The sequence below is a fragment of the Bufo bufo genome, chromosome 4, assembly GCF_905171765.1.
Source record: "Bufo bufo chromosome 4, aBufBuf1.1, whole genome shotgun sequence".
NCBI classification, from domain to species: Eukaryota; Metazoa; Chordata; class Amphibia; order Anura; family Bufonidae; genus Bufo; species Bufo bufo.
Window position 1 is genome coordinate 277,335,661 of NC_053392.1, and position 11,730 is coordinate 277,347,390.

At 42.0% G+C, this 11,730-nt stretch overlaps 1 protein-coding gene across 4 annotated transcripts in view; it reads left to right on the top strand.

Annotated features, from left to right (window-relative positions):
* The window catches only part of ADGRB3 (adhesion G protein-coupled receptor B3), a 1,057,188-nt gene that overhangs the window by 996,323 nt on the left and 49,135 nt on the right, over positions 1 to 11,730 (top strand). For all 4 annotated transcript variants that reach the window (XM_040428625.1, XM_040428624.1, XM_040428627.1 and 1 more), the window contains one exon: positions 11,044 to 11,139. In XM_040428625.1, the coding sequence (XP_040284559.1) occupies positions 11,044 to 11,139 (96 nt within the window). The remainder of the gene's footprint in view (positions 1 to 11,043; positions 11,140 to 11,730) is intronic.

Here is an 11,730-nt window from a genome sequence, read left to right on the forward strand (position 1 = left end):
CCCTCTAGCTTAACTAAGGCCCCAGTTCCAGCTGAAGAAAAACAGCCCCAAAGCATGATGCTGCCACCACCATGCTTAACTGTGGGTATGGTGTTCTTTTGGTGATGTGCAGTGTTGTTTTTGCGGCAAACATATCTTTTGGAATTATGGCCAAAAAGTTCAACCTTGGTTTCATCAGACCATAACACCTTTTCCCACATGCTTTTGGGAGACTTCAAATGTGTTTTTACAAAATGTAGCCTGGCTTGGATGTTTTTCTTTGTAAGAAAAGGCTTTCGTCTTGCCACTCTACCCCATAGCCCAGACATATAAAGAATATGGGAGATTGTTGTCACATGTATCACACAGCCAGTACTTGCCAGATATTCCTGCAGCTCTTTTAATGTTGCTCTAGGCCTCTTGGTAGCCTCCCAGACCAGTTTTCTTCTCGTCTTTTCATCAATTTTGGAGGGACGTCCAGTTCTTGGTAATGTCACTGTTGTGCCATATTTTCTCCACTTGATGATGACTGTCTTCACTGTGTTCCATGGTATATCTAATGCCTTGGAAATTCTTTTGTACCCTTCTTTTGACTGATACCTTTTAACAATGAGATACCTCTGATGGTTTGGAAGCTCTCTGTGGACCATGGCTTTTGCTGCGGGATGCGACTAAGAAAATTTCAGGAAAGACGAACTAGAGCAGCTGAACTTTATTTGGGGTTAATCAGAGGCACTTTAAATGATGGCAGGTGTATGCTGACTCCTATTTAACAGGATTTTGAATGTGATTGCTTAATTCTGAACACATTACATCCCCAGTTATAACAACCACATTATTTTAGTTTTTTTTTTGTTTTCTTCCCTCCACCTTAAAGTTTTCAGTTTGTTTTTCAATGGAGTGGTACAGTTTATAGGTCACATTAAAGGTGGAAAAAGTTCTGAAATGATTTATCTTTGTCTCATTTTTTTACAGCACAGAAACCTGACATTTTAACAGGGGTGTGTAGACTTTATATCCTCTGTATATATATGATATGTATTCTGAGGTCACATTTTCACTACAAATAAATGTTTTTTTTCTGAAGTTGGTACAGTTATTTGTATTGATCACTTTTTCACCCAATACTGAAAATAGCTTTTTTATAGTAAATATTTCAATAAATTAATACAGATCTGAAGGATCAGAAGCTAACACAGCAGTAGTTCCCGTATAGGCGTGCAGGTGGCAGGGCTCTAAAGGAACATAATGCAAATCCCATAGGCTGCAATGGTAATTCAGTCTATTTTTTTTCCAACTTCACCCGATTTGAAAATGTTTTCCAGCTCCCCACTATATTGCATTCAATGTTAAACTGTGCTATTGGAAAGTACAACTTGTCTCACAAAAACAAACTGTCATACAGCTATGTGAATGGAAAAATAAAAAAGTCATGGCTCAGGGAAGGCATGAAGAAAAAAACAAAAATGGAAAAGTGCCCGATCCTCAAGAGGTTAATAAGAATCTGTCACATTAAAAATACAGGAGGACCTGCTGGTGGTAGATTAATATATCATTTTGTTAGAAAAAAAATCATTGAACCTTGCATTTTATTCATTTAAATCCCTGCTTTTTCTACGCTTCGGCGTCCAGTGGGCAGTCTTATTCGTGATTGACATCTCTATATGCACACAAGGGAGGCTGATTAAGGACTGCTCTCTGGACTCATAAACACAAGGTGAAATGTAATTTAAATTTATAAAATATAATTTATACTAAACTACCCTCTTAATGCCCTCAGATCAAACACCATGTTCATCATGACAGTCCAATTCTACAATGCATGCTTCTTGTACAAGGTCAAGAGGGATGGATAAAATGTGACAATGTTCTACTACTTAGCATGTAGATCATCACTTGTTTAAGGACCTTTTAAACAGGAAGGTAATTGCCCGAACAAACAGTGCATAAACAGTTGTACACTACTCATGATACTATGTGCAGCCATTCATTTCCATAATTGCTGAAAGCACACCCCCAGTTTACTCAGGGCAATGTGCTGCCAAAAAGTGATATTTCTTTATGTGCAGATAAAAGATTTGATCACATGGAAAATGAATAGACACCTGTAGTTGGGCAATTATCAGGAATGAGCATTGACAATTACAATTATTTTCCTGATCATCTGCACTTGTACGAAGCTTTTAAACCAGGTCCCTCTAGCTGTATATCTTCCAACTCAAGTAATTGTATACATGGCCACCTTAAAAAATATTGACATTAAAGAACATGGGAACACATTTAAGTGAAATTAGTTACAAATACTAGCTAAAGTCCCTATAGAAAAATTATTGTATGTTCTCAAATCAACCATTAGCAGTGGTTTAGCATCTGATTTTAAAGCCCCGACAGACATGGCACAAGCCATTTTGTTTGTTTGCAATTAATAGTACAACAGAAGAAAGGATTCATGCATTCTATGCCACATGAAAGGCCTATCATATTTATGACTGACTATGGAGGTTAAAATAGGAGTGAATTGTATATGATCTGCAGATACCTTGTGAAACATGTAAATGCATATTCATTAGAATTTGATTTGTAGAAAAGTATAATGATAATAATAAAAAAAATAACCATGACAATAATAGTAACCATAATAGTACTTGATTGAGTAATTTAATTACTGTATTTTTTGCTTCATAAGACACCCCCCTCCCCCTCAAAAAAATAAATTAAAAAAACTGGGGGAAAATGGCTGTGCATCCTCTAAAGCAAATACTTATGAACGTTTCCATTATGGGTTTTTTCCTGGCCCCACACTGCACTGTCCTGACTGCGTACAGCACAGAGGTGTGCACTATGACCTGATGCTGTGTGTCATCAAGTCACAGTGCAGCTTGGATCCCGGAAGAAGACCAGGGAGCGGTGAGTGCAGGAAGACGCACAGTCTGGAGCAGGTGAGGTAAGTTAATTTATCTATTTTATGTCTGATCTGAGGTCTAATAAAGATTGGGGTCTTATCTGTCTTCTGATAAAGTTTGGGTGCCATTTGGGGGTCTGATAAAGATTGGGGGGTCTGATCTGAGCTCGGATAAATATTGAGGGGTCTGATCTGAGTTCTAATACAGATATGGGGTCTGATTGGGTGGTGTTTGATCTGAGGTCTAAAAGTTTGGTGGTCTGATACAGATTGGGTGTCTGATCTGAGCTCTGATGATTGGGGGTTTGATCTGAGGTCTGGTAAAGATTGGTGGTCTGATTTGGGAGTCTGATGAAGTATGTGGGTATGATCTGAGGTCTGGTGAAGATTGTGGGTCTGATTAAAAATATTTTTTTCTGATTTTACTGCTCCAAAACCTAGGTGTGTAGGTACCTATATTTCCATCCCAACTGCAGTCAACAATATGTTATTTTACTGAAAACTAGCCAAACAGAAGCAAACATAGGGGAAGCATATTAATATCATTTCATCTCAATGTCCCATTTTGTTTTTGTTTTGTTTTTTACTGGATCTGTAAGCTTTCCAGTGGTGATTTCATAATGTTGTAGGTTAGTATTTATCCATATTTACAGTGCTCCTGCCCTTTTTCTTTTCCTTTGAATCACATGTACATGGATGAAACTGCAATTACTGAGCAGCAATAAATCCGAATGAGCAAACATTTATTTCACAGAAAAAAACTTATTAACCAGTTTGAAATTTTGGTTTGTAGTTTTTTGAAATAAGTATGTTTGAGCTCCAAACTCATGCATGAATGTGACCCATAGGGAATTCCACACAATTGGTGATAGATTTATGATTACTGGAGGTCCGACTGCTGGGACCCCAACTGATCACAACAAAAGTGGTTCCAAGTTCTCTGTTTGAATGGACTACTGCTCCATTCATGATGGAACTGACGAAGATAGATGGAGCTGTATTGTACATGCGTGACCACTGCTACACTCAAAATGGGAACTCAGGACCATTCTCAAGATTGTGCGGTTCCCAGTGGTTGGACCCCCACCAAGCATATATTTATCATATATTCTATAGCTTAACAATAAATGTTGTTCATGTGGCAACCCTTTTTTAGCTGCTATAGCAATCAAGAACGAAACATGTGAGGTTTTATATCACCATTGTTCATCTGGAAGTCCTTCAGTGTCCGCAAATGTTTTTGGGTTTTGAAATTGTTGGAGCCCAGGCTGCTCTGCCTTTTTTCATTGTTTCCCCAGCCTCTGCCTATGCCCCCCTTCCTATTCCCTTGCGTCATCCTTTGGTCCGGCCGAGATCCCATGCCTACGCACAGCCTTGCCAGGCCAGGGCATGCGCACCGTGGCATTGCTTTAATTACTGCACATGTGCCTACGAACTAGGGATCGACCGATTATCGGTTTGGCCGATATTATCGGCCGATATTGAGGATTTTGAAAGTTATCGGTATCGGCATCTATTTTGCCGATATACCGATAACGTATTGGGAACACAGAACGCGCTGCTCTCAGCGCTCTCTGTGTTCCCTCCGCAGCACAGGGGAGAAGGAAGCAGTGTCTCCCTCCCCCTGTGCTGCCGCTGCCGCCAATGACAGGAGAGAAGACAAGAGGAGGGGAGGGGCTGTGGCCGCTGCGCCACCAATGAAGAGGAGTCTTTCATTCATTCATATACAGGAGGCGGGAGCTGGCTGCAGATTCACATAGCCGGCTCCCGACCTCTATGAGCGATAGCTGCGATCCGCGGTAGTTAACTCCTCAGGTGCCGCGGATCGCAGCCACCGCTCATAGAGGTCGGGAGCCGGCTATGTGATTCTGCAGCCAGCTCCCGCCTCCTGTATATGAATGATTGAGAGACTTATCTTCATTGGTGGCGCAGTGCGCCCCCCCAAGCCCCCCAGCATTAATCATTGGTGGCGCAGTGCGCCCCCCACCCCAATCCCGGCCAATAGTAAAAACATTGGTGGCGCAGTGCGCCCCCCCCTCCCACCCAGTATTACTCATTGGTGGCAGTGGCCACAGGATCCCCTCTCCCCTCCTCCTCCGATCGGAGCCCCAGCAGTGTAATCCTGGGGCTCCGATCGGTTACCATGGCAGCCAGGACGCTATTGAAGCCCTGGCTGCCATGTTCAGCTCCATGCTGCTGTGTGCACAAAGCACAGAGCAGCAGGGACAGTGTGAGCTCCTATTCACCCTGATAGAGCTCTATCAGGGTGAATAGGACAAGGGTTCTAGTCCCTAAGGGGGCTAAAAGTTAGTAAAAAAAAAACACAAAAATATTAAGTATAAATGAAAAAGATTTATAAAAAAAATACACATTAACAATAAACATATTAATTTTCAGCAGATTTGTGTAGGAATTTTTTTTTTTTTCTCAAAAATGAAAATTCCCAGAATATCGGTATAAATTATCGGCTATCGGCCTGAAAGTTCACAAATTATCGGTATCGGCCCTAAAAAATCAATATCGGTCGATCCCTACTACGAACACCCCCTTGCCTCGCCAGCGTATAGGAGCGTGGGCATAGGCAGAGGCTGGGGCAGGAAATCAATGAAAAAAGGCAGAGCAGCCTGGGCTCCAACACAGTGAATGCTTCCCCTGGGCACTTGCGAGTGTTCATTTGCATATGAATTAAACTTAGTTTTTCCAGCTTCTGAAAGTGTAAAGAAAAAGACAAAGGTGCTATTACATTCATGTATAGGTGTGCTATAGGACAATCTAAGCACTATATATGGCCATATTAAGGTGACAGACTCCCTTTAACAACCGCTTCTTGATTAAACCACTGGAAATATGTTTGTGTTATGGGATCTATAGTATAGTGACTTTCTGAATCTGCTCATCTACATTGTGGTGTCTGCAGTCTCACAAGGGTTACCTAGTTGAATTGTGCCTAAGACGATCCTTGCTTTATGCATTACAATCAAAAGCTAAAATTAGGTTTTGCTTTATGGACGAACAAAAAAATAGGATTCAACGCAGCAATATTATTTATGGAAGTAATTTGTGAGAGAACAGGAATATGCTGAAAATGTCTCAGGATATGATAACACAATGTTTTCAAATGGCTTCATAAGTAGGAAACCTACTCATAAATGTTAGCAAAAAAGATGTACTGATTGGATAGTGATGCCCACTTATAGCTAAATTATAGCTATATTTAAAATATACATCACATGCACGCATTCTATCTCATACTCTACCATTACCATTTTCGTCCGTGGGTCTTCCTTGATTTTTGGAGGATCCACGGACATGAAAAAAAAGTCGTTTTGGTGTCCGCCTGGCCATGCGGAGCCAAACGGATCCGTCCTGACTTACAATGCAAGTCAATGGGGACGGATCCGTTTGACGTTGACACAATATGGTGCAATTGCAAACAGATCCGTCCCCCATTGACTTTCAATGTAAAGTCAGAAGTCCCTATTATACCATCGGATCGGAGTTTTCTCCAATCCGATGGTATATTTTAACTTGAAGCGTCCCCATCACCATGGGAACGCCTCTATGTTAGAATATACCATCGGATTTGAGTTAGATCGTGAAACTCAGATCCGACAGTATATTCTAACACAGAGGTGTTCCCATAGTGATGGAGACGCTTCAAGTTAGAATATACTGAGAACTGTGCCGCTCCTGAGGGGTTAATTGTGCGTATCATAGCCCCCTGTAAGAGATGAGGTGCTGCTAGGCAGGAGGGGGCACACCCTCCTCCCTCCCCAGTTTTAAATTCATTGGTGGCCAGTGCGGCCCCCCTCCCTCCCCTGTATTTAACTCATTGGTGGCCAGTGCGGCCCCCCTCCCTCCCCTGTATTACTGTACATTCATTGGTGGCCAGTGGGCCCCCCCTCCCTCCCCTGTATTACTGTACATTCATTGGTGGCCAGTGGGCTCCCCTGTATTACTGTACATTCATTGGTGGCCAGTGGGCCCCCCCTCCCTCCCCCTCCTAATTAAAATCCCCCCCCCATCATTGGTGGCAGCGGAGAGTTCCGATCGGAGTCCTAGTTTAATCGCTGGAACTCCGATCGGTAACCATGGCAACCAGGACGCTACTGCAGTCCTGGTTGCCATGGTTACTTAGCAATTTGTAGAAGCATTATACTTACCTGCGAGCTGCGTTGTCTGTGACCGGCCGGGCGCTCCTCCTACTGCTAAGTGAAAGGTCTGTGCGGCGCATTGCTTATAGCACAGACCTGTCACTTACCAGTAGGAGGAGCGCTCGGCCGGTCACAGACATCGCAGGTAAGTATAAGGCTTCTAAAACTTGCTAAGTAACCATGGCAACCAGGACTGCAGTAGCGTCCTGGTTGCCATGGTTACCGATCGGAGCCCCAGCGATTAAACTGGGACTCCGATCGGAACTCTCCACTGCCACCAATGATGGCGGGGGGGGAAATTTAATTAGGAGGGGGAGGGAGGGGGGGCCCACTGGGCACTTATGAATGTACAGTAATACAGGGGAGGGAGGGGGGCCCACTGGCCACCAATGAATGTACAGTAATACAGGAGAGGGAGGGGGGGCCCACTGGCCACCAATGAATGTACAGTAATACAGGGGAGGGAGGGGGGGCCACTGGCCACCAATGAATGTACAGTAATACAGGGGAGGGAGGGGGGCCCACTGGCCACCAATGAATGTACAGTAATACGGAGGAGGGAGGGGGGCCCACTGGCCACCAATGAATTTAAAACTGGGGAGGGAGGGGGGGTTCCCCCTCCTGCCTGGCAGCACCTGATCTCTTACAGGGGGCTATGATACGCACAATTAACCCCTTAGGTGCGGCACCTGAGGGGTTAATTGTGCGGATCACAGCCCCCTGTAAGAGATCGGGTGCTGCCAGGCAGCAGGGGGCAGTCATGTACACAGTTCGTAGTATATTCTAACTTGAAGCGTCTCCATCACTATGGGAACGCCTCTGTGTTAGAATATACTGTCGGATCTGAGTTTTCACGAAGTGAAAACTCAGCTCTGAAAAAGCTTTTATGCAGACGGATCTGCGGATCCATCTGTGTGAAAGTAGCCTCCGGCCACGGACCACGCACGGTAATGCCAATCTTGTGTGCATCCGTGTTTTTTCACGGACCCATTGACTTGAATGGGTCCGTGAACCGTTGTCCGTCAAAAAAAATAGGACAGGTCATATTTTTTTGACGGACAGGAAACACGGATCACGGCCGCGGATGAACAACGGTGCATTTTCCGAGTTTTCAACGGACCCATTGAAAGTCAATGGGTTCGCCGAAAATCACGGAAAACGGAACAACGGCCACGGATGCACACAACGGTCGTGTGCATGAGGCCTAAAGGTATTCCTTTGCTATACATTCTACCAGTTTAACCCAAAACTGTGAGTCAGCTTCTACCTCTGCTTTTATTGGTGTCGTTTCCCTGCCTTGTATTCCTATGTGCCATTGTTAATTGTCTCTCTGTGTCCTAGAGGTCTAGTGCAAAAATACGGAACCATTCATTTAAATGGATCTGGAAAAAAAAAACAGAAGTTACTCCATGTGCATTCCATTTCCGTATGTCTGTATTTCCATTCCGCTAAAAAATAGAACATGTCCTATTATTGTCTGCATTACGGACAAGGATAGTACTGTTCTATTAGGGACCAGCTGTTCCGTTCCGCAAAATACGGAATGCACGCGGTCGTCATCCATATTTTTTGTGGATCCATTTATTTTAGACCGCAAAATACATACGGTCGTGTGCATGAACCCTTAGAGAACTATGGGGCATCACACAGATCAGTTACATCACATGTTGTTTCTATTAAATACTGTTTTTCCACTCATCTTAGAGTTAAAAGTTTTTTTCCCAGGATTATGGCAGTTTTTAATTAGCTTCCATATTGTCCAATACCTAATGAAAAAATTATATTCTACTGCTTTCTGGCACTTGTGCTCCATTCCATTCCCTGCTTATTTAATTCCAGCGCAGGCATGGACAGGGTCATGTATGCAAGTGGAGCAAATGACAGACCTCAGCAGTGTTGTGGCCCCAGCGGTAACTACTGAGATTAGTCATTGGGTGCAGCACTAGGCGTGACCCTGTCTATACCCTGCCCAAAATAAAATAAAAAATATAAAAGACCAGAAGATCATATAACACAGCCAGGACACTAAAATTGAGTGACAGACAACAGGTGAGAATGTTTTTTTTTTAATAAAAAAAAACGTACCGCATGCTACAGGGGCTAAATAAAAAGGGTCACAATCCTGGAAAACCCCTTTAAGGATAACTGTAAATATGGAAATCATATAAAGATACATGATGCTAGTAGGTTTTAGAATGAACTAGTTGGCATTCAATGTTATACAATAATCAGGGGGAGAAAACAGAACTGGATCGCACATCCACAATGCTATGCTTTGATCTAACTTGCTACTCAGCGCTATATTAAAGTATACAGCCCCCCATACTGCATGCTGTACAAGAGGCATTAGTGTACATTTTGATCAAAAGGCATAAGCCCACTCACCACGCCAAGGTTGCCTCTTTGAGTGGCACCTACTCTGAAAAAGGCGCAGCGACCATGCGGTGACGAGGCGGCACTGCCCTAGTAGGTGGCGGGACCCAGGGGTCAAACAGCACCTCTGCTGTCTGATTATGCCACCCATGGCACTGGGTCCCACCAATCCACCAGCACAGCGCCACAAAAACAAAGGCCACCACGCAGTACTGCACTATGTGAATAGTTGTCTAACACAACATGTCCATTACTATCAGAAGCTCCAGGTCAATGACCACTATATGCAGACCAATGTGATTAAAACCACCTGTGCCGAATGGGAGGAGTGCTGATACCAGTAATAAAGAAGAAAGATGTTATATAATACACAGAAAGGTGGAGGATGTGGATTATGAATTGCTGGAATGCATATTGGTATGCATACAATACCAATGTGTGTACATTGTACTGAAGAATGAAACATAGTTTTACAGTATATCATACAGTTCAACCAATAATCAGCCGAATAGAAGAGAAAGACGTGGTTCTAAGAGGGTTGTTCATGGATGATATACCATGAACTTGTACACTTCATAAGATCAATTACATTTTAGCAATGTACAGTAATTAAATATATTTCTTTGTCTCCAACTACATAAATGTTCCCATACACCTTCAGTAGCTATCTCTCACGATTTTTCATATACATGCTAGGCTTGCCACAGTGTGCATTTGTTTTCAATGGAAAGAAAAGAGTAACATACCACCATACACCATCTAGTGACTTATCCCATAGGAGTATAAAATAACAGCAAGAAAAGATTAAATTTGCCCTATCTATCTTTCCCCACTTTCATTTGTCAGGGTAAGGGAGCTCCCCACATACATTATAAGATCGTCAGCCAGTCCAACCAAAAACAGCAGGTTCGGCCAACTTAAGCCAGGTTCGCATCACCATTTTTCTTTATCAAAAGACAGAAAAATAATAAAAAAAAGGATCCTGTATTTTAAGCATCTGCTCATTTATGCACATTTGGCACAAAGGACTTTTTTTCCTTCTAAAATAACGGATCTCAGATGGAAATGCATGCCAAATGAGCATAACAGATGCTTAAAATACAGGATCCGTTTATTTTTATTTTTTCTGTTCTACCGATCGATCAGAAGAACGGAAAAATAAACAGTGATGTAAATCCGGCCTAACGAGTTCAACATGTCTGCTATCTTACTTTTCATAAACCATTTGGAACAGGACAGTAGATGACGATGTAGAATCTTTTAACCTAATGAGCTTAAAATGCAATACCTGGTGAGAAAGTCTAGATTTTGGAGTAGTTGTGGTAAGGTACTATATGTCAAAGGCAGCTCAAAGCAAAATACTAATTGAAAATACATTATTAAGCTCAGTCAGGTAACTCTCATAATTGGTCACCTTTAGTCAGTGGTCTTTTTCTAATCTTTTAAATTTAATATTATAATGCAGACCAGTGTTGAAAACAAATTCCAGATTATTAAAATTCATGTATTATCATATGCCAGATTAATGAATTTTTACTCTCTTAATTCTATACAGAAGAAAATTCTTTCAATGAGATGCAGCATACTACATGCTATGCATTTTAAGGTTAAATACTGTCTTTAATTTTTTTGTAGGTCCAAGATGCTTTCAGATGTCGACTGAGAAACTGCCAGGATCCTATAAATGCAGATTCATCAAGTTCCTTTCCCAATGGACATGCACAAATCATGGTTAGCTCTAATTTTATTACAAATGAGTTGTATGCATATAATGCACTACAAATAAATTATATAACAGTCAATTATATTTTTCCTTAAACAGTGCCATACCTGTCCATAGTCTGTCTCTAGAATCTGTGTTCTTTACAGAAACAGGGTGGTGCCTGGACATTTAAATCCATAGACAGATGTGTTGCTGTTTTTGAAAATAACACAGATTTTTCCAACTCTGGACAGCTCTTTACTCTATGAAGCACCTTGATTTTAACCTGAGCAGATAAACTTAATAATTAATACAGTCCATGTCATTGTGCAAATAATTATCTAAAATTATATTTTGTCTTGGAGGGATTTGATATCTCTAAGAAACACCTTCTTCAGTTTATGCATTTGAGGTCTTTTTGTAAGTCACGTTGGGCGAATCCAGAGCATGAGACGAACAACAACTTGTTTGAATAGATCCTAGGCACCTTGTGAACATAGGCATACTATTTTCTCTCTCTATTGAGTTTTTAGGGATCATTCTTCAACCATTCATCCCCAAAAAAATAATCTATACCCAGAGGGACCTTGTCCTTTAAGATAGGCCAGGGATACATTTTG